This window comes from Amblyomma mixtum, chromosome 1 (assembly GCF_055824585.1).
Source record: "Amblyomma mixtum isolate Tamu chromosome 1, ASM5582458v1, whole genome shotgun sequence".
NCBI classification, from domain to species: domain Eukaryota; kingdom Metazoa; phylum Arthropoda; class Arachnida; order Ixodida; family Ixodidae; genus Amblyomma; species Amblyomma mixtum.
The window spans coordinates 30,290,290-30,315,336 of NC_143012.1; the positions used below are offsets into that span (position 1 = coordinate 30,290,290).

Consider the following 25,047-nt stretch of genomic DNA (forward strand, 5'->3'; position numbering starts at 1 on the left):
AACCCCTATATGTGTTTACTTGAAATTTGTGACATATATATAAATAATATTGACATTTAAATAAGATAACGGTATTCCTCACACTTTAGTGAAAATGCAGGTAAAATTTCATCCAGATCCGAGCCCTAGAAGTACCAAAAACAAGGTGGGCAAAGTCAAAAACGTGCCAGAAATTGCATTTTGAGAAAAACGAATTTGAAAGTTAGAATTGAGTTTATTTACAAAATAAGGCTTGAAATGTGATTAAAATTGCACAGGAAAAGAGTCAAACTGTCCCTTCAGCAGCCACTGCCACTAAAACGAGCCAGCACCATAGGTTTCTCCCTCACGGCGCTTGCACGCAGAGTCGTCGGCACGAGACTTATTTCTCAGCATGCACCGACGCGCTCTCGACTCTGCTGTCTGTTTGGCAGACATCTTTTTCTGGCGCGTGCTGTCTCTTGATGAGCCTAGCCCGACTAAATCTTGAGGTGGAAGCACACCCAGCTCTTCCAGTACACGCTCAAAACTAGAATGCCCTCGGTTGAACCAGAGAACTGCCAAAGCAGTGGCCATCTCCACAACAAACCTTGAAGCAAACCGTGTTTTGGGACAGAGAAGCCATATTTTGCTATTCAGTGACTCCACTGCATTCTGAGTTTTGCCCTGAACACAGCGGGCCAGCAGCTTCTCATCGGTAAGCCTCTTATATATGGGAAGTATAGCTTTCCCCTGGGCTTTTGTGAGCAGGGGTGTGTGGGCTGGTGCAGCTTCACCTAAGGCTTCGGCACGCCTATGCTTGCACCAGGATGCTGGTCCATCTGGGCAATAATTATGGCTGCTCGCACCATCTGATGAGCAAGAATGAAAGTAGGAAGCCCAAATCGCCTGGTGCATTCCTTTCACACTGCCCCTGTTGCTCGTGATAGCAACCTGATAATAAGTCGTCAACCTCTGAATGGCAGGTTCCTTCAGCTTCTCTCCTCTTGGGAGTGGCTCTTTCAGCTTGCGAAGAGCAGTCCCAAGGCGCTTCGCCACATGATTCGTGCAGTCCTCTTTTTCAATATCCACGACACCACCATAAACATTTGCTTCTACAACTGCAGTGTAGGCTTTCGAGTCACCATCACTGAGAAATTTTTTATACCGCAATGGTGTGTCGTAGGATTGGCTCCTTCGCCATATCCGCACTGCAGCTTCAGCTTCCATCGCATGGGACGAACAATCAACATTTCGTTCACAAACAGGGCCATGAAAAGCTTGCCAAATGTCTTCATTTGGCAGGGCCTTGTGTCTACTGCACGCTAGGCAGAAGTTGGACAGGACTTCAAAGTCCAAACAAAGTCCAGTGTCAAGGGACACAACAGTTCCAATCCCATTGTGGCTTTTATGGCCTCGTTTGTGCCATGTGCCGTCATACATAACGGCAATTTCATCGCCGCCTGCTTCATTCTGTGTGATCTGCCTGGACCGCGCAAGATTTTCAGACACGGCACTCATTGCCGCATCACGAACTTTCCGGGTGATTGCAGAAAATGACTTGTGGTGCATTGGCTTTTGCAGGCCAAGAACTGCAGAAAATCGAACTAACTGCTCGTAGCCCATCCCTACCGAGCGCGCTGCCACAACAGTTTTCACATTGACAGCGAAGGCATCGCGCGAGCTCCCGCTGTCATAGGCTCTGCTTGCCCTCGGTCCGTCGTTGCCTGCCACACTCGAGCTGGCCTTCCCGCCTGAAGAAACTCGCCGTGATGTGTATGTCGCCGAGAGAACACTTTCGGGGCACGCACTGTTCTCGCAGCGTAGCTCCAGGTACGACGCAAGTCCTTTGCGTTTGTCGGCCGATTCGCAGACGCGCACTTCCGACCGTCGGCACGTCGGACAAACCGCACCGCGCGCAAGAAGGCTCAATGCCGTCAGGTCCGTGATCACAGACGACTCCTCATCTTGCACTGTTTCTTTGTCGTCAAAGAGTCCAATCTTCTTTTGCGATGCACTGACGTATTCCAACGTCGCGTCGAACTCGCCGGATGAATCGGCGTTGCTGTCGCTAGGCCTCGCGGCCGCGGGTTCACTTGCCGTTTGGCGAGTCTTCACCGTCGATTTTCGTCGCCGTCCTCTAAATTTATGCTTGGATGCATGCTTCACTGGCCGGTGACTACGCCTGCTACTGCCGCCTTCATCCATAACGAATATAAATATGAGAAATGAACGTCGTTTGGCTACGCAGCTCGGAGAGAGAATGGACCCAGCAAGTAGGCTTCGCCATACGAAGGTGCGCAGTGGCCAATGGCGATCCCCGATCCGCACCACGTGATTTAAAAACCAGTCACAGCTCTCGAAAAACTCGGCACGCGCATGCTTTTTATTATTATTTCTTGCACTCTAGCAGCCCGGGCAACCATGGTTATTGGAAGAAAGAGGCTTGGCTTAGCTTCGCATGCGGCTGCCAGTGGCGAGCGGCCGTGAGTTGTCGGCCACGAGACGCTAGAAGACGGCGTACTTTCGGACTTTTAACAGTCACCCTGTGCTCTTTAAACGCAATTTTGACCCAGTTAGAGTTCTAATTCAGCTTTAATTTTTATTTTCATGATAGTAGAGACACTAAACTTGACAAAACACGCGAAAACAAAAAATCGATTTTTTTCGCAAAAAACCGCGTTTTCGACCCGCATCTCCCCTTAATTGGAGAGGCATGGGAGAGGCCTTTGCCCTGCAGTGGGCGTTGTCAGGCTGATGATGATGATGATGATGTCATTGCAGCACCACTGCCGCAAGTGTGGCACCGTGGTGTGTGGGCCCTGCTCCAACCGCAAGTTCCTGCTGCCGGCGCAGTCCAGCAAGCCCCTGCGGGTCTGCCTGACCTGCTACGACGCCCTGTCCAGGGCATCCATCCTGGAATCGGCCACGGGCGGCATGGCAAGAGGTGAAGGCGTCACTCTCCACTCCGATCAGTCTCTATCAGTGCGAGGAACTTTACTGCTCGACACAAAGAGACTTGTGCCAAGTGTGTAGGCCGATAGCGATTGTAGATTGTCTTGCACGCAAGCTCATGGTTGATCCATGCTTCAGGGAACCCCAGCTGCTTTCAGGTGGTACTGAGGGACCTCGTGTATGTTTTGGCTTTCATCCCATCCTGCTTGGAATGGGTGCAAAAAATTCTGAGGACGATTACAATACTCCCTGACGCGAAATTTTAGCGGAGCTCTGTCTGCTTCGGCAGTGTGAACGACAGGGTTTTCTTGGTGGCGGCGTCGAGCTTGTGCTTTGGCGGCGCGATTGGCAGGGTCCTCTCGAAGGCTTTGCGTAGCCTCTACTTCGGCACCACGTGCTCCTGGGTTCTCTCAGTGGTAGACTGTTTATAGGGGACCGCAGCTTCGCAGGGGGGCGCTGCGGACGCCACTGAAAAGCGCCCTCTCCGACCGACTCCGCACTTCTGTCCGGGCAAACCGGTCTCCCTCCCATTCAGTAGCTACGCGAGCAGCGCGCTTTCTCCTGAAAAAAAGCCAGTTCTGCACGTACTAGCACGTGCTGACAAGCCTGCAAATCTCTTTTTGCAGTCGCGAGCTTTTTCCCTCCTGCTTGAACGCTGACGAGCTTCAGAAAATGTACAGGGGCGCTAGAAAAAAATGCGGACAGCACGGCGCCCACGCGCTGCGCAGTCGGAATTTATCTTCAATGCGTTTTTATCTCGGTAGTAACAAAAAGACGTTGAGAGGTACATTAGCCAAGTATAAGCGTGACGAAAATAAATTCCAACACCGGAGCGCCTAGGCACTGCGCTGTTCGCATTTCTTTCTGTCGCTGCAGTACGCTCTGAGATGTGGGTTAAAAAAAAATAGTGGACAGTGAATTTTTTTTTTCGCTGCGCAAACTTGAAAAAAGAACTGCTGGTGGATCAGGCCATTTTTGCACGTCCTGGTGTCCTTGCAAATCTGGTCTCGCAGTCGCGTACTTCTTCCCTCGTGTCTGTGCTGACGGGCTGCAGAGGATTACGAAAATGTACACCCTAAGATGTGGGTTTAAAGAAATAGTTGACTGCGATATTTTTTTCCGAAGCGCAAACTTGAAAAAAGGAAAACTGCTGCTTGGTCATGTGCACTCCGTGGAGCAAATTGTTGAAGAAAACATCGTTAGCGTGACGGCTAAATGTGTGTCACAAGTGACTGACAACATCACTTACAACGTGGAATTCGAAGTAAGTACCTTTTGTTTTTCGCATGGTTGTTTTCGCAAAATAATTTCTTTTGTATGGCTGAGCAGTTCGGTGCGCGCAATTTTTGTTACGTTTTTTGCTGAATAATGACGATACTCATTGAACATAAAATAAAGTGCCCTTAAGGAGATGCGCGAGGCTGAAGACAAAATTAAAACACACACGAAATTCGCCTACTAGCTGCTCGCGTATGGTTAACAGAAAAAAATGCTCTAGACTGGGTAATCACTATCACTTAGATAAACGGTTGGTATATTTATTTTAATGCCGATTAGAGATCACGCGCATCCCCAAAACAGTTTATTTGCAGAGCAATCGGTCTTAAATGCTAATTCATGCGCAAGCAAACATTTTGACTTTTTAAAAAACTGATTTCTTTTATAAATTCCATTCTTGCAGATGAAAATTGATCCTTGGATTATAAGAGCAATTCCTCGTCCACTAAATGTTACGTTTCTGTGTAAAATTTCGGGAAATAAATGTGCCTGTATAAATGATGCCATATTTTTTTTTCCAGCTTTCATGGTCTTGCCCTCAAAAGCAACAGCTTATAATAACCAGCGGAAAATGCACTTGCAAGGCTGGAATTCAAGGACACTGCAAGCATGCCGCGGCTGTGTGCTTATTCATAAATAACCACGAGGAGCAGTCCTGCACAAACCAGCCACAGGAATGGGGAAAGCCGAGGAGCAAGAGGCTGAAGCGTTCGGCAGATCTGGAGAAACTGCTGTCAAGTAAGTGTGCAGAGCCAGTCCCTTCAGTTGGTTTTTTTTTATTAGCACATTTATATAGTTTTGTTGGTAAATGTTTCTCACTCAGACAAGCCTCATTATGGTAGTACATTTATTAGCTTGCTTTTAATTTGTACACACAGACAGTAATCTCATTTTATATTCCTCGTTTTGAAAACAGGTCAAAAAGCGATTTGCCTGGATCTGAAGCCTGCTTCTCGCACCATCCTGCTCAACTACCCCGATGTTTGCCCACTGAAAGAAGTGGTGGAGCTCTCAACATTACATGCCGATGAATTAATCTGCAAAGAAGTCCTCGACGATGTTATTGACAGGGCTTCAAAATCTGTTGAAAAAGAGCTCTTAGAAGAACTTTTATCATCAATGGCGTCGAGGCCAATATATCACCATCTCACTATCCTGGACGATGAAACCACGCAGCCGAATGACTTTTCGTCAGAAATGAGTGCCGATCAGGCACAGAAATACGAAGTCTTGGTAAAAATCCATGGGAATGTTGCAGACCTGGCAATTCTTACACAGGGCCAGGCGAACTGTGCACGGTATTGTGGACTCTAATAAATCGAACTTATCTCATGCCCGGTTAGGTGCTATCCACACGGCTAATATTTCTTACATTTCACAGATGGCATGAGGAAAGGAGACACCGGCTCAGCAGTTCGAGAGCCCATACAGTCGCCACAAAAAAAAGTGATGAGGGGCTCCAAAGGGCCGCCGAGCAGCTGTCGAAATCTACGTTCTACGCAAGTGCAGCAATGCGCTATGGTTTGTTTCCTCACAACACGAGTAATTGCTAAAAATAATTAAATTACGATGCAAACTTATTTTCTAGATTAAATTTTTAATACATACCTATTTGCTATTTGACAGGCACAAAGACAGAAGGTGAAGCCCGGCAGAGCTTGGAAGGAAAACTTGAAACACGCATTTTCCAGGTAAATATTTTCATTCTTTTGCAGTACATGCATTCAATGTGCTCATTACAAATTTTTTGAGAAATGACCTTTGCCATCTTGGGTTTTTCAGACTGGACTTGTGGTGCTGCCGCAGCAACCCTGGCTCTGCTGCAGTCCTGATGGGCTAATAAGAATGGGAGGAGAAACAGTTCTAATTGAAATTAAATGCACATTTAAATTTAGAAATACACCATTCATAAATTATGAAGACCGCATTTGCCACCTCCCATATCTCACATTCATCGACGACATCATCACACTCAAGAGGACACACCAATATTACACACAGATACAAGTGTCATTGTATGTATTAAATTTGCAGAAAGCCCTATTATATGTATATTCGCCTAATCAGTCAGTAATCGTTAAAGTTGTGAGAGACGAATTGTTCCTTTGGGAAGTTATTCCAAAGATGGAGCGTTTCTACTTTAAGTTTTTAATTCCAGCGTTGTTTTAACATTTCAATGTGTTTTTTTTTTTACTTTTTGGCTGATGAAATGTTTCATGTTTTTTACTCTTTTATCCTTCTTTGGTTAGGCTTTGGTTTATATGGGTTTAACGTCCCAAAGCAACTCAGGCTATGAGGGACGCCGTAGTGGAGGGCTCCGGAAATTTCGACCACCTGGGGTTCTTCAACGTGCACTGACATCGCACAGTACACGGGCCTCTGGAATTTCGCCTTCATCATAATTCAGCCGCCGCGGCCGGGACCGAACCCGCGTCTTTCGGGTCTGCAGCCGAGCGCTGTAACCACTGAGCCACCGCGGCGGTCTTTTATCCTTCTTCTGAATCTGTTGTTCGATATTGAATACACATGTTGTAGTATAGTGTAAATATTTGTGTATATATATGTATCTGTATATTTGCGTGTGCTACCTCCACTACAGCGCCTGTTTCTTTATTTTCCCCTCCTCCTTTATCCCTTCCCTTACGGTGCAAGTTCAGTGTCCACCCAGATATGTGAGACAGTCAGTGCCACCATTCCCTTTCCTGAAAAACCAATTTTAATTTTTTTATTTTCTTTAGCATGAGGCTGTGTATGAATAACAAGTTTGTTTTCACTATTTGCGAAAAATGGGGCATGCCTAAATAAAAATTTATTTGCATTTTGTTCAGTGGGGATTGGTCTGTGTTTGAATATTAGTTCATGTGAACGTAGCTGAACAGGTCGAGATGAAAAATATATCCAGACCATTTCTGAAAAATTCTCAATTTTGCTGTTTTATCATTACATGCCTGACGAGCTTGCAGGCAGACTTTTGCATTGTAGCACATGTGATTCCTTTCATTTTCATTAAAATATACCTGTTATTCGTGCTGTCAACTAGAGGTGGAGGTAGATCACCTAAAGTAATGCACTTTTACAAGCATCTTAAGATACATATGCATTCGAGTTTTATGCTGGGATCATGCATCTTGCATTTTTGCCAGCACAATAAAGATCATTCTTTATTAAATCTTGGTTGCATTGTAAGGAATACAGCTGCTGTGGTCAGTAATATGGTAAGTATCTCCAAAGGTTGCTGCTTGTGCAACAGTAAGAGCTATGAATGGCTTAGGAGTTTTGATGTGTATGTGCCCATTTCATGGTCAAAGTGCCATTTTTGTCAGGCCCAAAGAGGGCAAGTTTCAGCAAAACATTCCAACAATTTTTATACCCTTTTATTTTCTGAATGTTGCAGTCTTTTGTACAGGGAATCGTTGAAAAATGCTAAAGCCGGAAAGGTTATTTTTTTATTATAGGTGGCTGCATGTTCACCAGAGCAGCACATACAAAAATTACTTTGCTCATCTGGGGGACCAAGCTGAGAGGCACTCTGTTGGACAGGATTTTGTAAATTTTTAACCGCTGAATCGCTCGTTCGACATGAATGCGTACTGATGCAATCTTGTAAGTCTTATCCATGTCCTCTGCAGACAGCTGACCTCCCGCAGAATTAAACGGCGGAATGAGCAGAGCTGCACCTTTTCCTTCTACACCTGTCCTAATGCTAGGGAATCCTTTGTCACTTAACACCAGATCCCCAGGTTTAATTAGCTCCAAAAACCCGGAGTCCTGAGTGATGAAGGAATCTGTCTGTCGCCCTCCATACACTTTTGACACAAATGCAATTAATCCATTGGGAATAATGCCTACAAGAAACTTTACAGTGTAGCCTCCCTTATAGTTAGAGTATAAAACATGCTGACAGTCTGGGTTTGATGGCATCTCCGTCCGGATTTCAGAGCAGTCTATTATAAAACTACAGTTAGGGTAGTTGACTTTAAATGGAGGTGGCATAGACATCCTTATAACCTCTCTTGATGGCACATACACCCATTCCTGCAGCATCACACTTAAAATATCAAGTGTTTTCTTGAAAATAGATGATGCAGTCCTTTCACCTACTCCAAATATAACTGCCAAGGCGCTGTATGTTAGCCCAAGCCGAAGTTTAGCCAAGAACAAGCACAACCTGTCCTCACGTGTGACATCTGTGCTTCTGTACCTTGAAGTAGGTAGCAAGTTCAACAAAAGGCTAAACATTGGCAATGTAACACCGCAGAGATCTTGCAGTGCTTCCTGATTTTCTTGCAGTGACGTAAAACCTTGAAAGCCACATCTTCTCCGCCAAATTCCATCCGTGCTAGTGACCTTTATAGGTTAGAATTAACATAAGCATTAGAAGCGAAAAAAAAAAAGGAAAACTTTCAGCAGCAGTAACACATATCTGCAATTCTCAGCATTAAATAAACACCTGTTTCAATAGAGTTAAAAGCAGAACAGGCAAACAGAAGAGATGAAAAGCTCAATGACAGTTATACCTTATTAGTCTGCTCGATATGAGTGACTTGAGTGGATGCTTCCACACAATTCGTCATTGACAGAAAGATGCTCAGGCTCCCAGTAGTTGAAGATTCTGTTTGGCATGCCTGAAAAAAAAAATGCAATTGCTACAGATCTTTTTGGTATGCAAAATGCTTTGAAACTAAAGCTAGGTAGAGCAAACATCACAGGGACAACTCAAAGGCATTTAGGTTGTTTACATCTCGGCATTGCAAAAAATACCAGGTGCTTACAGCGTCAGTTTTCGTTTTTGCTAAAAGATCAGTAGAATAAGGCTGCCGCTCGTCAGTTTCACTTGTTGTCACACCATCATCTTCAAGGAAGCCATCACAGTCCATTTTGTGCTTGTAATCCTCTTCAGTGCTCTCTGCATCGTCAAATGTTGCCAGTGTCACTGATGTAGACACTGCATCTGACATAGTTTCAGGCAAGTGCTGCTTTGTTACACTATCCGTCTTTGATGAAACGGCCTGATTTAAACGCCTCTGCCACCTGCATTGGAGAAGAAATACAATAACGCACAATGAAATATTATAGCTGTGCATATTTCTGCAGGCATTTATATAACAACCGGCATATTCCGCCATGCACAGCTGCATGGTGTTATAATGAACCACTGCTTCTCTCAGCATGCATGCACCATAGCCTCAAACGCCTACTTAAAGCAAATGTAAATTAAATGATTTGTTCAATTGCTACTCATACCTTTGTGTGCCTTCTTGTGGTGGTGCTTTCTTCCTGTACTGTGATGGAAAAATACTTGGAACATACGATGGGTGATCCTGTAGATTACTTCTGCAATTGTCCACAAAATGAGTGCTGCAAATTCTTGCCGCCGCTGTAGGCATCCATGCTGTTCCATCTGGGCTATGTCGGGAAGGGAAAAAAATGCTAATATAGACTAAGCATACAACATCCAGTTTCAAATAGCTTGTTTTCTGTGAAACTCGTGGGGGTCACAGAAATGGTTGAAAATCGAAGAAATCGTGAGATATTAGCCGTCAGTTTTTGTCTTATTAAAAATGTATATTTCGAAATGAACCTGAAACACTGATAGGGAAGCATGTTTTTCGTATCAACTTCACTGTAGAAGGCCCGTTGTGCAAGCCATCGGCGTTTCTAACACACTGAACCCTTTAAAGTTTAAACGGGGATAATAAAATGAGATTGGTAAACGTTAATAATGCTATGACCAATTATTACTAACTTTAAATGCAGTGAACGAACTTAGGAAAATGACCCGGGCGTCACCCGCAGGAACACTGAGGTGGTCACTGACTTTGCCTCACACGCGTCTACATAACAGCTGTTGATGTCAGTCTCCCAAATAATGATTTTTTGCATTATCTGAGCGGCGGAGGGTTTTCCTGATAAAAAAAAAATATTCGTTAGCGCGAGCTCTACTACTAAACCCTGCTTAGTGAATCACAACGAAAACTGGTTAGAAATAATACACGTCTAGCACACCAAACACGTTTAGCAAGAAAAAAAAATCTTACTTGACCCTGCGCACAGCATTTATCCAGGCTTGGCGTGTCTCGGTCTCGTACCATTTTCCAGGAAATCGGTAGAATTTCACTGGCAGCTCTCGGCCCTTGGTATTCAGAGAACTATTGTGACAGCCCACTACACAACAATAAGTTTCTCCACTCTTTGAACGTCGCGGAACTCCAGCCATGACTTCCAAGGAGAGGCAACACCTTTTGTGCCCCGGCGAGAGGGACGGCACGTGCTCACAATGAAAGAGGGAGGGCCAGCGGCGCGAGGAGCACGCGCGTACCGGTCGACAGTGTGCTGCTCAATGCGCTCCGCCGGCGACCTGCCCGGACAGGAACGCCAAAATGACCGGCAGGGGAGAAGTGGCGCTGGTGCAGTGGGAGCAAACTTCAGGTGCGCTCCCCTATACTAGGAAGACAACAGCCAACTCGGATAGTCTGTCACGTGCAGCACATTTCACAGCATCGCCCGCCAACGGAACAGAGCGTGGCGCGACTGTGAGGAGGCAGCACGTGAGCGTGCGCTGTAGGAGACAAACCTCCCCTCCCCTACCCACCCTACCTCCGCTCATGCAGTGGTGATGAACGGTGGTGCGCTCCGGCGCGTACCACTCTGGCGCCATCTATGAGTGAGCGGCAGTACTTTTGCTCGTTCGGCACGGCCGGTCTGGAGAGGAGCGCGCTTCCCTCGATCTCCTTCCCTCCCGCCCCTCGTGCTCGGTTGCGCCTTGGATGACGACGCGGCTCAGTCTGTGAACATGCGCCTAATTTAAAAAGGAGCATGTGATGAATGTGCAAACCCTCAAAATAAGGCGAGATTCAATTAATAATGGCTGTATAGTGAAACAGCCTGCTGAGAGCATTGCAGCTAATAGTCCCGAAATGGGTAAAGGAAAGGCAGGAGTTGACGCATGCATGGATTTAGGTGTTTAGGAAACCCAAAAACCACTCCGAGGAGCCCACTGTGAGAACCATTGGTCCAATGTGTGCAGTTGCGATTGCAAAACTCTACCGAGCGGTTGAATCTTTGCTGCTGTTGCAAGAATTTGCAGGCCTCGATGAAGGCTTGCTTGTTTATTTGCACCTCATATTTTAGCTGTGGGCTGCTGAAAAAAAAAAAAGTAAATTGTGATTGTATCATGGCACTCATACCTGTTGTCAAGCAAAGAGCATATTTTTGGCGAAGTGCTCAAAACTGCAAGAGCAAACTGGGAAAAGCATTGCGGTGTGAGCGGAAAAGGTTCATATAACAGAAATTTGCAATTGATGGAAGTCGCAGTGGCATTCCAGCAGTTGTCAGGAATTTCATGATGGCTCATTCAAGCAGTATTTACTCAGGCAGCAGTATTGTCTGTATTTGGCTCCGTGTTCACATGTTTCATCCCGAATTTGTGGATGCGCAGTCCAGCAAAAGCCGGAGAAGCCAGTCGCTACTGCCGACTCCTCTGGGGAGGATGACTCGGACTTCGAAGACGACGACAAACAGGCAGACGGTTCCGGGGACAATGGACTGTCCAAGGACATGGATGGCCTGACATTTGATGAAAAGGTATTCTGCAGCTTTATATCTTATTTAACTGGGGGAGGGGGGGAATGTTTAGCTGTTAGTAGGCTTTTGCGAGACTAAAACGTTGCCTGATAAATATTCTGCATAGCATAACCTGGAAAGTTTTTTTGACTCAATATTTACTTGCATAATGGTCAAAATGTTTAGAAAACTGGAATGAAAAAAAAAAAAAAGTGTTGGATTGTGGTATATGGGCTGAGCAACAGAAACTCTTGAGCTGCCAATACGTAATTGAGACGACCGGCACAGCTTACCGTTTACCATGTACCAGAGTTCCTCATGTACCAGAGTTCCTCATGTACTAGAGAGAGAGTTGAGAAACTCACCACCAGGGGTTCGCTCCCACTGCTTTTCCAGTAGTATCTGAGGAACGTTTCGGAAACTCCAAAATCTCGTGCTGCTGAGTAAATTTTTTTTTTTTTTTTACGCCTATGCACACAGGGTGACGGCTCGCTTATGCTAAGAATGCTTGCCCATGTTTGGGAGGCATGATTTGCCACGCGGCCGAGTGTCCAAGAGAGTCTTCAATTTTTACAAAGGTGGCAGTAAAGTACCCAAAAGACTCGGTGATGGTGTGATGGGGCTGCATACAGAGTGGGGTTCGAAGGACCCCTACAAAGATCAAGTTCACTGAACTCGGGAGCTTAGTTGCTGGTACATTTCTGCCACGTGTGTCGCCCTCATAACAAGTTTCGATTTCCTGTCATGCAGAATAGGTATTGTCATTCAGTGCAGCACTTTGTCATCATTCTGCTGAGCATCATTGTTTCTATACTCCGTTTCATACATAGCAGTCAACGCTGTCACAGGTACGAAAGTAGTCCACTGCAAAAAACAAGCGAAATGTATCCGTCCGCCTCGCGTCGTGGCTGAGTGGTACGAAGCGCGCGCCTGTCTGTTCATTTTATAAGGGGCCAAGGTTCGACTCCCGGCTTGGCTGGTTTTTAAAAATTTTTTATTTATTTTTCTTAAAAGATTCATTAGGTATAAACTCGAAACTGTCAAACTCTAATACCTACTTTGAAAAACACAGCACTGTTTACTTGTTTCGAAGGGAAAAGGCAGTGTAGTGTATTGGCGACGGACGTGATTGCGAAGTGCTCTTCTCGGGCAATGAGCAACTTTTTAGCATGCGGCACACAATGAATCATTAATTGTGCGGTGATAGAATTCAGTGTGGCATCGATTATTCGGAGCAGCCTCGGCTAGTGGTAACCTTGCATTGATCGGTGCACTCGGCTGCTTTAAAGTGAGGAGCATCTGACTCTGGTCTCCTCTTTGAGCTGTTGTCACAAGGAAAATTCTTTGAAGTGCTTCCGTTCCTGGTAATGTTTTGTATTAGATGTCGGATTCGGTGTGTTATGGGTGTGAGCTAGTGCGGCGAGATGGGGATTGTTGAAAGCTCTGCATTTTTAGGCCCTGAGCAGAGATTCCGCTGCGCAGGGCATTGAACGCAACAAATGGTGTCATATATTAGCGCACTTGCCGCTGCAGTTGACATTGTTATTGTGAGAAGCCGACGACAAGGTTCCATGGTTCATTAAGAAGGCGCACGGAGAAGTTGATGAAACTCGCTGTTCGTTCTCCTCACGGTAGCTCGTCGTCGTCCTCTCGTGGTATCAGCATAAACGAGTGAAAATCTGGGCTTCTTACACACCAGTGAGGTGTAAGCGCAGCGTGAGTGAACGTTGTGGCTGGCATTTAATTGTTGACATCTGCTCTCATGTTTTTAATCTTTGTAAATATTGTCAATGTTATAAATCATCTTTGTAACTAAAGTTGTCCATTTGTGCTCGATCGTAATCTACTATCGTCGTTTCTCACTGCTGCCACAACTCACAAGGGTTTCGAAAACTGGTGCTGTGGATTATAGAATGGTATATTTAACATTTGCTGCGCATATCATGCGAATGGCCTACAGCGGTTGTACAATCGGTGATTTTTACAGTAAAGAGAAGAGTGCACCAAAATTATCTTGCTCAAAACTGCTTACACAGTTTCGAGAACTTCATGCACAGTCTTCTCCGGGAAGCGCTTCCTTACGCTAGAGTAAACGTTGACAATCTCCTGCTTGCAGTCTTTCGAAATTTTCGGAGACTTCATCTTGGAGAATAGGCGAGCAGCAGATGTTTTTGAAGCCGCAGTGGGCGAAGAAAACAAGCTAGTACGAGATAGCGGTGCCATTTTCGCAGACTCGGAAACCAAAAGATGAAAGCAGACGACATCACCGGCCGGCCTAGCTGCGAAAACCTGATACAGGAGGAGCCGGAAAAAAACCAGAAAACTAGGGCACTCTGTTTTGAAGAACATAAAAGAAAAAGCAGTTTTTTTGCAAAATAAAACACTCATTATTATACTACAATATCGACCAACATTTACTTTAATTGTAAGTTCATTACTCGTTTCACTTTCGACGCACTACCTACATTACGATGCGGATGAGGAGCGCGAACAGGCGCCGCAGCCTTCGCTGCGTGGACTGCTATGTATGAAACGGAGTATAAGGTGGTGCTGCCATCAGTAGTACTGCCAGCAGCACAATGAAGGGATTAAGTTGAATGCAAACTATTTCTTGCGCCGTATTGCCGGCAGCCCCACTTATCGCCCGATCTGCCTGCCACTTTTTCAGCCAACATTCTATGGGGACATGATGGATGCCAAGAGCCCCGAAGTGGAGGTCGCCGAAGAAGCCAGGGCAGTGCTGGCATCGACACCTCCGACGGAGTCTGACTGCTCGCTAGCTGCACCTGCAGCCATCGCGGTCGAAAGCTCCAAGGAACACGCTCCGGCGATGGACTCCATGGCTGGTGGAGAGCCGCATCAAGACGGACACTAGCACCAGTTGCTGACCCCCCCATTTTTTATTATTTTTGGTTCTCCCTGGAGTGTCTTTTGCTCGGGGAACACTTTGTTCGCTGTCGGGGTCAAACTCGCGCACTTGTTGTTGCCGTGGTGCTGGTTCCTCGTGTTTCCACGAAAGCCGCCTAATTGGGGCCATCCAGGGTCGGGGGGGCAAGGGTATTTGCAAAGTCGCGGCTCGAAATCGCCCCTCTTTGTGATTAGGGTGCGTTTCAATTTGTTCCATTGCGGCAAGCACTCAAGTTCCCCTTTAATAAGTGGACAGCTGGGCGTCTCAAGCCAAACACTGCAGCGTACGTATAGCAGTCATCCAAGTTCCAGGTTTTCCAATTGCCACACAGGTCAAACGGGAAAATATTGCCGATGCTGGCAGCTTTTTTTTTGCAGCGCTTAACAAGTAGCGCATGGTATTCGTATCCAAAAACGAATTGCTCGTTGCTTCAAGCACAACGGTGATGCTGTACTTTTAACAGCAAGGCCTACACGATTGCAGATTTCTGTTTTCCCAGTCTTTGAAAAAAATGGGTGAAAATTTCAAAAGGCTGTCTTGCATATCTGTCTGGCCAGCTCTACACTAGGTTAGCTGAAACATGGCCTGCCATTCACTTACAGCCGCCTTGTTTGCAAACTAGTTAGTCTAGCTGCCTTGTACATCTAGTGGCTGATTGCCTCCTTCAAGCTTTGATTCGTCCTTGCATTTTTATTCACGATATATTTTCTGCAGACTGAGGCGAGGCCCTGATGGGGCCATTGCATGTGCATTTCGAGTGTTGCCGTATTGTACACATAGAGCTTTCAAACTGCACAGTATGAGCCGAAGCAGCATGCTTAGTTCGGCAGTTTGGATGAAATGGGCGACTGCACGAGCCGATTGGTGTCTGAACACAGGACGGGCATTTGCCACCCGCAAGTTGAGAGACAACCGTAGTATGATACGGTTATTTTCATGCGAAATAGCCGGTTTGGCGCAGTGAAATAAATGCGAGGGAACACATACCCAGCAACAAATGGAGCAGTATTATCGAGGCGCACTCTGAATATGCGAAGTCTCGTCGGGATCGCTCGGTCATTTCCAGCAAGTGCAATATCGCCGCATACAAGACACATCAGAGGGTGGTGAAGCTGTTGGCCATATGCTGCCTCATTACGCACAACTTGGCACTGAAGAGGTTTTCTAGGTCTAGACCAGCTTGCTCCAAGTGCCTGCATGGAAGCTACAGTTTATCCTTATGCAATAGGAAGGAGCTGATGAGAGCTGCTAGCTACTGAACAGGCTGCATATCAATACTAGTGGCATAAAATGAGAAGGCATGCTTTTGATGTATAGTTTGCTGCAATACATTTTTTTTCTTCCTATCGAAGGTTCCAAAATCGCAGCTGTGTTTGTGAAGCTGCCTCTTGGCTTCCGTTTCTGTGTTGGCGCGTTTTCTTTTTTCTTCTTTTTGTTTACCCCTTTGTATAGTTGTGCTTTCCCTCGGGATTTTGTTGGAGTTTATGCCAGCACTACGCCTTTACACATGCATAGCGGAATTGATGTGTCTGTTTGCCATGTCATCTGGACGGTTCTGAGAGCGTCGCCCGTTGTGCTGTGTGAAGGTGCTAGTATTTCCGTTCGCTTTGCACGTAATAAGCCATAGCACTGGTGCGCCGTTTTTAGCAACTTGCGCCCTGGCAACTTGGTGTAGCGGTTTAATGCCAAGGCTACGGCGAGAACTGCAAGAGGCAGCGTCATGCCACAGTCAGGGACTGTGCCATCCGTTGCTACGTTGAACATTGTACAGATTAGAGTCGTGCTTACATGCTTGCTTCAGGCCATCTTTTAGCTTGAGAGAGGGGAGTGATTTAGTACGTGTTTTGTTCTCGTTTATCACTAACTTATATAAGTTTTTGACTTAGTTGTGGTATGTTGCTTCGCACGAACTGCATTGCCTTTGATTTGCAAACGTTTTGTGTGTTGTTGCGTAGATAGGTATGATTCAAATTCAAGTAAAACACTCATGTGGTTTGTTTGTTTTTGATTAGAGAAAACAAGCGTGTGAAGTGCTTTTCAAGGCAAACTTGCCTTGCATTCGCTATCTTTCGACCATGAACCAAATCATCTTGAAGTGCTTGGTCTTTCTTGTATTGGTAACTAAATAATTACTGCACATGTACTATCTTCTAGCCTTATGCTTTGGAATGCATTTGCACATTCTTTTGAAGCTAAACATATCGGTCGTGGCATGCATGCATGCAGAGTATGATGTTCAGGCAAGTTCGGATATCTGTAGCGTAATTGTACAGCCAATAGTGCAGGTAGCTCATTATTTCCCTTATATTGAATTGCCTTCAGCTTGCATTTGAACAGCGCAGGCAAGGGATGGTATGCACCACTTTTGTACCAAGCAGTGTGTGACTTGTGGTTTTGTCTTTTCAAGGTGAAAAGCCTTGAGTAGATTTTTTTTTTTTTAGGGGAGGGGGGGTGTAACAATCACAAACAAAAGGATGCTTAGGTTTTTTTCTTCAAGTGTGTTCTCTGTGTCTCAACGATTCTTGCCTGTTTCTTTTCTTTTGCTGGCCCTATCATTGCCAATAAGTCAGGGTCTGGTAAAGTGTGTATGTATGTGTAGCATGGTCCTTGCACACTTGCCTCAAAGTGCCTTCAGTGCAAGGGGAATAGACGCTTTTACGCTCGTTCTAGACAAAAGAGATTACATAGGTTTCAAAGAAAAGAGCACAGTGCCCGTATGCGTCCGTGTGAGTGTGGTGTAAATAGCGACAGAAATAATCATTTCTTACCGGAGCGACCACAGGAAAGAAGCTCTCGTTTTTTGTGGGAAGACCTGTTTTTTTTTTTTTTTAACCAGAGGACTTTTGATCCAATAAAATAATGTATGGGTCTTACTTTTGTATGGACTGCATCAAGCATGCTTGACTACACTGTCTTTCTGCAAACCAACCAGTACAATGTCATTGCAAACAAACTTTCGAGGCAGCTTTAACATGTGGCACCACTGAAGAGAGAGATCCCCGACAAAGAGGGCGTCTACTACGTGGACATCACAGGGCCGTCGCCCGTGGGATTCTTCACGGCTGCCGTAGTCCACCGGGGAATGAGTGTCGATGGGCTCTTTTTTCGGGCCCCAAATTCAACACGAGCGGAGGAAGTCGCAATAGCTCTCGCTGCCGCCGATCCAAAATCGAGAACGGTTATCACAGACTCTCGCCGGGCCTGTGAACATTATCTTGCAAGCGAAATATCCCCTCTTGCCTCCCAAATTCTAAGACCTCCCGCCGATCCAACTCGCTTAAACGTAATCTGGGCTCCTGGCCACCAGGGTCTACGAGGCAATGAGGCCGCTGATGCGGCCGCCCGAGCGCTCACACACCGGGCTCCTCATCCTAGCTCTCCTGGCTTAGAAGCTCATAACCCGCTTCTGCGGTTCCGCGAAATCCTGATTCATTATTGTGACAGCCACCGTCTCTATGCGGCACCTGCCAAGGGGCTGAGTAATGCGGAGGAGCGAACTCTGCGGCGCCTGCAGACAGGAACCCTTCTCTGTCCTGCAATAGCAAAACACTTCGGTCCGAACACAGATGGGCGCTGCCCGCACTGTGGAGAGATCTGCGATATCTTTCACATGGTGTGGGCATGTACTCGGAATCCTCACCTTCCCCCACCCCCACCCGAGAGGCATGGGAGTCAGCCCTCCTCAACTGCTCCACACTGGAGTCCCAAAGGGCTCTAGTAAAGCAGGCGCGAGACGGGGCCTCGTCGTTTGGTGTCCCGGACTAAGGATACCGACCATGGAGCAGTGTTTTTTGACCCTCAAACTCTCTTTGAATATTAAAGTTTTTCACCACCACCACCGACAATGGAAGCCACATTAATCTTGCCTCTGTAAGAACAACTGTGTCAACGCCAACACTTCAGGAAAGGTCTGCTTCAAGAGCTTACCACCACAACAGAAACAGGCAATTATTGCAGCGGTTTATCTTGATTCTGTACACTACGACCGAACAGTGTTAAAACTTGAACTTGACCTTGCTGTGCTTAGCAGCATCTTTAGCTTTCTTTGGGTCCATGTTGTACTTCTTGAGTAGCAGTTCGTATGGCACTTGAATTCCTTGCGAACTCAGAAAACAAGTGTAACGGTAGAAGGTTACCGGGTTCAACTCAATGTTGTAAGTTTTGGAGTGATCATAAGCCTTCTGTGCACTCTTGACATCTTCTGCGTCACCTGGAAAAAGGGCAGACAATGGACGTTGGTGACACTTGCTTGGTAAATACATGCAGGATAATGGGCAAGACATAATTCTAGTGTTTGGCCAGCTTGTACTAGGATCGCAGTCCCTATGGAATATGGAACAACGCAATATGTCTGAATAGAGCGGGCAATACTTGCTTTAGTGGCTGAACTGCTAAGGTGCTTTGCTGCAGAGCGCATGGTCACGTGTGGTATAAAACCGTGGCATCTAGGTTTTGCAGAGCGCTAACTGCAAAAGCACTCAAATAAGTATACTAACACTAACACTTCAGAGCATATAAAAGCTCCTGGTGGGCAAAGTTAAGAGGGTAGGAATGGCAGCAGTTTTGTGTGTTGATAGGATAAACTTTCAATATGACTAAGTCCTTTGCGCTAGCATAAAAAAAAGGTTTAGCAAAATGTTCAGCAAAAAACAAATTTGAGTTGCTCCTTCGGCCTGCGGTTGAGTAGGATCTAATGTTGCTGATTGCATGCAATAAATGCTTTTTGATGAGCTGAAGCAACACGATGGGCATGCTATAGTGGTGGGCTGTGGATAAAATTCAGCTGCTTGATGTGCTTTACTGTGCATTGCACAGCACACAGCTGTTTCTACATTTTGTCCCTGTCAAAATGGAGCCACCACGAACGAGACCGAACACACAACCTCCCAGTCTGCAGCTAGCCACTGAGCCACCATAGCGGGTGATTCAATTTTGCGTAACCTGCCTCTACATATCGCACCTTTAAGCAAATATTTTAAAGGAAGCTACCAATGTTTGAAAATTTTTATGAAGAATTTGATCAGCTTTTTTGAAATGCACTGAAAACGGTTTGGTTTGGTTTGGTTTATGGGGTTTAACGTCCCAAAGCGACTGAGGCTATGAGACGCCGTAGTGGAGGGCTCCGGAAATTTCGACCACCTGGGGTTCTTTAACGTGCACTGACATCGCACAGTACACGGGCCTCTAGAATTTCTCCTCCAAAGAAATTCCAGCCGCCGCGGCCGGGATCGAACCCGCGTCTTTTGGGACAGCAGCCGAGCACCATAGCCACTGAGCCACCGCGGCGGCTAATGCACTGAAAACGTTTCACGATGCGGAAACAACCAGTTGCATGTGCTTTGGCAAGCTTGACCCTGACACCTAGAGAAACAATATGCAATTAGTGACCCACATCAAACCACAACAATTAGAACATTGCGAAGTCCCTGCTGGGATACAAAGTTCTTTGCAATTTGTTCGATGTGCGCGCGCTGCTGAACACGGTCCACCAATAGCAAACAAAACGCACGACGACTCACAGTAGAATTCGAGCAGAAAGCTGAGCACCAGACCACAAGACTCCTGCATGCCCAGGTAGAGGACCACATTGAGGAGCCTCTGCACCATGTCCACATCGCACCTTTCCAGCGCGTACGATATGACCGAGGCCACTTTCCTCTCAAAGAAGGGCTTGGCGGATGGGCGCAGACGCACCGCCTCCACCATTTCCCAGGCGTTCGCGTGGTAGCGACGCTTTTCGCTCAGGAACAGCACCCTCCACACGCTGGACAGAGGGTGGAAGTATCCCCTATCGGCAAGACGGAGGCACATCGCGACGAGTTCGGCCACCTCGTCGACCATGTCGTTGTCCACGAGGTACGCGGCCAGGAACCCGAGCAGCGAGCAGACCTTGGCGCGGTGGCTTTTGTGTGACTCGAAGAGCTGCTCGAACTTGAGGATCGCATCGGTCGCCCGACCCGCCCGCGACAAAGCCTCGGCATGGTAGTGCTCGAAGCGCATCTGCTCGGCGGAGACGACCGGGTACTGCGAGTCGGCCATCTCGCGCGTCTTCTGAAGACCGACTACGTCACCTATGCGGGCTAGAGCCGCGATGAGAGCGGTCACAGTCTTGGAACTAGGAAACCGGCGATCGGCGAATGACCTGACGGTCAGCGTTACGGCTTCGGTGAGCCGTAGCGCCTTGAGCAGTTGCAGCACCTGAGCGTCGGTCGCGTCACAGAACTCCTGCTGCTGATGACACAGCGACGGATCCGAATGAACTTCCCTGCGCGTTCTCTTCTCCGAGCTGTCGTTGTGTTTGCGAACTCTCCGCTTGTGATCGTCGGTTGCAGAGACGTGCCCCAGTCGTAGCCACACCACCCATCCTGCCGGATCGACGAAGGCACACGCGGCGGTGTTAACCATTGTTCTTTCATAGTTGACGTACTTGATCCCGGCACAAATAGATCTAATGGTTATCATTGCACTTTTTCTCGGTCAATGCTTGCTGTCGCCGTTAAATGCGCAACAAGCACAGCAAGCAAGCTTGGTCATGCTAGCAGACGCATGCGACGTATTGCCAACCGTTTTGGCCACTGCGTCTTATCCGCAGTTGTTCAATTTGCAACAACACACTTCTAGCAGGAATAAAAACAATAACAAAATAAATCCCACCAAAACGTTTTACAACTTTACATTTATTTGCTAATAAATTTAAGGAAAGTTTTTATGTATTTAAGCATAAAATCTTTTACATATTTTATATACGACAATACGGCTCAGGTAAAGCCAGGTCGGCCAGGTAGTGTGCAAGACGTCCGTCGAGGAAGGCTCGCAAATGTATAACATAGCAAAGGAAGCTGAGGTGTCGATGTGAACGTCTATTCTTTAACGCGGTTTTATGTATTTTACTCAAAGATGAACTCAATTACTGACAGCCTGATATGCTGGGTACGTAAAGGGTGCAATTTTGCTCCACAGTCCGCGTTTCCGATCATGTTTTTTCGTCGTAAACGTTGCCATGACTCTGAATGGGTGCCTGGCATACATCCGTGTAATATGGGCCAACTTTAATTGGCATCTCTGCTGCGTCGTAGTGCAGCACCCACACAGCGCTGACAGTGGCGTGTCTTACCTGATATTCTTTCTATTTCTTTTGCCGCGATGGTTTGCGCAGCTTCAGACATTCAACGTCTCCGCCCCGCACAAGACTGTTGATCAGCTGTCCGATGGGGTCGCGCTCGCCCAAGTCCTGCACAAGATGTAAGTTAGTGCACGCGATTTTTGTAGTGTGATTCGTATAATCTTGGCCGCTCATCATTCTGCATCAACACGTAGAGTTCATTTCCGTGGCTGGTTCCGAAATCGGAGCTATTGTGCAAATGTTTTCGGCACTGAACCAGAACCGACCCGTCGGAGGTGCCCTTCACTGTCGATTCACCACGCTTCAGTGTCGTTGCGCTGGTCGCATGCGTCATGTCATTGTAAGCGGCTTAGCTAGAAACTATCATGCTCGGGACTGGCTCCCTTTGTGCTTTCTTTCTCGTTCAAGCTTGTCGAGCGGTGAAACACGTTTAAGTTTCGTTATGCTCTTCAGGCTGGCTCGGGATGCTCTGATATTAGTCTCAACAAGCAAACAAACGCGAACGGGTGAAGTGAAAACAGATGTGCCAGACGCTTTAAAGTCATTCTAGATCGCATGATTCTGTTGCTTGCTTACGGAAAACGCTACGCTGCGTTTGCATCGCCGACTATGTGCTTTTAGCTTTTGTAAGTAGATCGCTCCACAGTGTTTTGAATTTTTTTCAATGGAGCGGCAACCACAGTCTACTAAAACTTTAATCTACGAGGCGTAAATCACTATGCAGTAACAACTTTGGCTGTGAAAACTGAAATGGGTGCTTTCTGTATACTCATGCTACTGTCAGGCTGTTTTGCTGACATGTAACAGCCATCGCTCCTGCTGATCATGGTTTCCAGCATCGGCATACATAAAAACGGACCCATGCACAGATTTAAAAATTCTCGGTGAAAATTTCCTACAGCATTTCGAATAAACCCATTGTGGACTGTAGCTCTTAGACAACAAGCTTTCCATTGTGCCAAAAAAAATTGGGTCCTTAAAATTCAGTGTTCTGTCCCTTTAAAGGCTATTGATCTCAAGACATGAATTGCATCATTAGCCCATAATACTGATGTATAGATCGTGGTCTATACGCATTTTTTTTCATCCTCTCCTGATGCTACCTTCTGGGCACATGTCGAAGTGTACGTCCCAAGTACATTCAGGCTATGTTGTATTGTCATGCTCACGTTGTTGTTTATGTTATGTTGTTCCTGTTCCAGTGATCCGGATTTCTTTGATGCGGCCTGGCTGGGGAAGGTCAAAACTGACGTCGGAAGTAACTGGAGGCTAAAAGTGAGTCTTTTTCTGCGATGTGCTCCAATATCCCGTTGATAGTTGTGGAAAAGGCTGAGGCTGATATCAACCTCCTCGATTTTTCAGTTCAGCAACCTGAAGAAGATACTCAAGGCAATCATCGATTACTACAATGAGGTAGGAATTCCCAATTATGCGCACAATTTCCCATGGTTAAATAGCCTCTCGAGAAATGGGACGGGGATCAAAAAAGCGTTTCTCCCCAGGTGCTGTTCCAGCAGATCACGGAGTTCCGCTTTCCGGATGTCGGTGCAATTGCGGAACGAGGGAGTCGGGATGAGATGGGGCGGCTGCTGCAGCTGATTCTAGGGTGCGCAGTCAATTGTTCCAGGAAGCAGGGTGAGTTGGCTTGCTGCAGAACCTTGAAGCAGCCTTCACAGGCTACTGGCAATGGATTGGGGGCAGTGCTGAATGCACAGCTCTACCATTGTGTCGTCACTGATGGTTGCTAAGCTAACAAGTGCATCCTGCTAAGTGCAGAGTGCACAGGAAGTGTTTTCACTAATCTCTGTTCTGTCCCCACAGCGTAAGCTTTATTTATCAATTTCTGTTTTAATGCGATCTTTTTTTGTATTGCTGCGCTTGCATGTTAAAAATGAATACCATTGCTATGTCTGTCTCTTTACTTAGTGACCTTGATTTACATTTGAAATTTTTTGTTGTTTTTTTTCTGAAAAATAAAAGTAATACAGTCTAGCCCGTTTATAACGAAGCCACTTATAGTGAAATAGTGGTTATAACGAAGGGATTTCAATTTCCCATTCCCATTTTTGCATTTTCAATACATTTTGGGTCCGGTTTTAACGAAGTAAATAAGAGCGCGTCAGCGGATATAACGAAGAGATTTAATACCAACTGAAAAATAATCTGCCAATCAACACATTTTTGTGTCCTTGAGGCGATTTTTTCCGCGAAAATAAGAGCAAAATTCGGCTGACGGCGTCCTTTCGTGGCGTCGTCTGCTCTCCTGCGGAGCAAAAGGTTGCTTCACTGCATCGCATGTCACGCCGGTCTCGTGTTGCGCCGTCCTTGAACGGCGTAACAGCGTAGAGCGGTAGAGCACACCGCTCAGGGGAAAAATGTAAAAAAGAACAGAGACGATTTTTTTTTTTTCGATGACGTCGCAGAGAGCGGCCGTCTTGGCCAATCGCGGTTCTCTATTTCTCGCAGGCAGTTGGCGCCACGGCTGGACTGCAGTCTGCAGGAGGTGTGGCAGCGCGCGCTTTGTTTTATGTCGGTGCCGCGGTGAGCAAGGCAGGTAGAAAGCGGGGCGGCATTGTGCATGTTGGAAACGTGGCTCATTTTTATCGTTATCGCGGATCGCTGTATGCTGTTTATAAGGACAGAGTTATTCGACTTGATCTAGCTGGTGAACGGACAACTGAGCGCAGTGTCGCACTGTTCCAGGTTGGGAGCACGGCGAACGCTACTGAGATCGCGCGTGACGCCATCGGTATGACGATGTTTGCATTTTTTTTTCGTAGTCCGCATAGTACGAAATAGCGGATATAGCGAAGTGATTTCTGATTCCCGCCGACTTCGTTATAACCGGGCTAGACTGTACCTTTGGTCGCACAGATTGCGTTCGTTGCATTTGAGGTGCGTAGTAAGTGGGCTTCCCATATTGCAGCCTAAAGCAGAAAATTTATTTCTCCCTATGCGCATCTGCTTCTTCAATATAAATCCTATCACGATGCTTTCCAACCTTGTCAGTGCAGTCATGTGCTTCTCGCCAAGACACTTCCTGTTAAAAAGCTGCTTTGGAGACGCAATACAACTAATCGGGGTTAAAGCGTTCTTGGAAGCGGATGGGAGGCCGGTCTCCTCGTCATCGTCTATTCTTGGAAGTCGAGAATTGCTTATATTTCACATATTGTAAAGACCCTGCAATGTCGGCGTCATCATCCGCACAAATCAAGCCATCCTAAACAACTTAATATCCTGCCAATTTTGCATGAATGACATG

At 46.5% G+C, this 25,047-nt stretch overlaps 6 protein-coding genes across 6 annotated transcripts in view; 3 read left to right on the plus strand and 3 right to left on the minus strand.

The window, feature by feature from the left end:
* The window catches only part of rush (pleckstrin homology and FYVE domain containing family member rush hour), a 30,365-nt gene extending 12,830 nt beyond the window's left edge, over positions 1–17,535 (plus strand). Inside the window, exons 7-9 of the mRNA XM_089547350.1 lie at positions 2,743–2,905; positions 11,630–11,775; positions 14,423–17,535. Coding sequence (XP_089403476.1) covers positions 2,743–2,905; positions 11,630–11,775; positions 14,423–14,629 — 516 coding nt within the window. The 3' untranslated portion in view covers positions 14,630–17,535. The remainder of the gene's footprint in view (positions 1–2,742; positions 2,906–11,629; positions 11,776–14,422) is intronic.
* On the minus strand, positions 8–2,516 carry LOC149365933 (uncharacterized). The gene has a single exon (XM_089547345.1). It carries the CDS (start codon positions 2,164–2,166, stop codon positions 295–297), a length of 1,872 nt encoding a protein of 623 aa, XP_089403471.1. The 5' UTR covers positions 2,167–2,516; the 3' UTR covers positions 8–294.
* LOC149365934 (uncharacterized) lies at positions 3,812–6,684 on the plus strand. The gene is made up of 6 exons (XM_089548340.1): positions 3,812–4,177; positions 4,713–4,929; positions 5,108–5,489; positions 5,573–5,712; positions 5,818–5,882; positions 5,974–6,684. Exons 1-6 carry the CDS (start codon positions 3,980–3,982, stop codon positions 6,358–6,360), a joined length of 1,389 nt encoding a protein of 462 aa, XP_089404466.1. The 5' UTR covers positions 3,812–3,979; the 3' UTR covers positions 6,361–6,684.
* On the minus strand, positions 7,405–9,149 carry LOC149365935 (uncharacterized). The gene is made up of 2 exons (XM_089578244.1): positions 8,964–9,149; positions 7,405–8,538 (listed from the first exon to the last, which is right to left on the minus strand). The coding sequence occupies exons 1-2, from the start codon at positions 9,147–9,149 to the stop codon at positions 7,630–7,632; spliced, it is 1,095 nt and encodes a 364-aa protein (XP_089434370.1). The 3' UTR covers positions 7,405–7,629.
* A 1,074-nt stretch (positions 17,536–18,609) lies between the features above and the next one.
* On the minus strand, positions 18,610–21,238 carry LOC149365936 (uncharacterized). Its single transcript, XM_089547357.1, has 2 exons — positions 20,182–21,238; positions 18,610–18,872 (listed from the first exon to the last, which is right to left on the minus strand). Exons 1-2 carry the CDS (start codon positions 21,122–21,124, stop codon positions 18,658–18,660), a joined length of 1,158 nt encoding a protein of 385 aa, XP_089403483.1. The 5' UTR covers positions 21,125–21,238; the 3' UTR covers positions 18,610–18,657.
* A 193-nt stretch (positions 21,239–21,431) lies between these two features.
* LOC149365937 (protein Hook homolog 3-like) overlaps positions 21,432–25,047 on the plus strand; it is a 37,174-nt gene continuing 33,558 nt past the window's right edge. Inside the window, exons 1-5 of the mRNA XM_089547364.1 lie at positions 21,432–21,592; positions 21,819–21,904; positions 22,988–23,060; positions 23,148–23,198; positions 23,288–23,420. Coding sequence (XP_089403490.1) covers positions 21,560–21,592; positions 21,819–21,904; positions 22,988–23,060; positions 23,148–23,198; positions 23,288–23,420 — 376 coding nt within the window. The 5' untranslated portion in view covers positions 21,432–21,559. The remainder of the gene's footprint in view (positions 21,593–21,818; positions 21,905–22,987; positions 23,061–23,147; positions 23,199–23,287; positions 23,421–25,047) is intronic.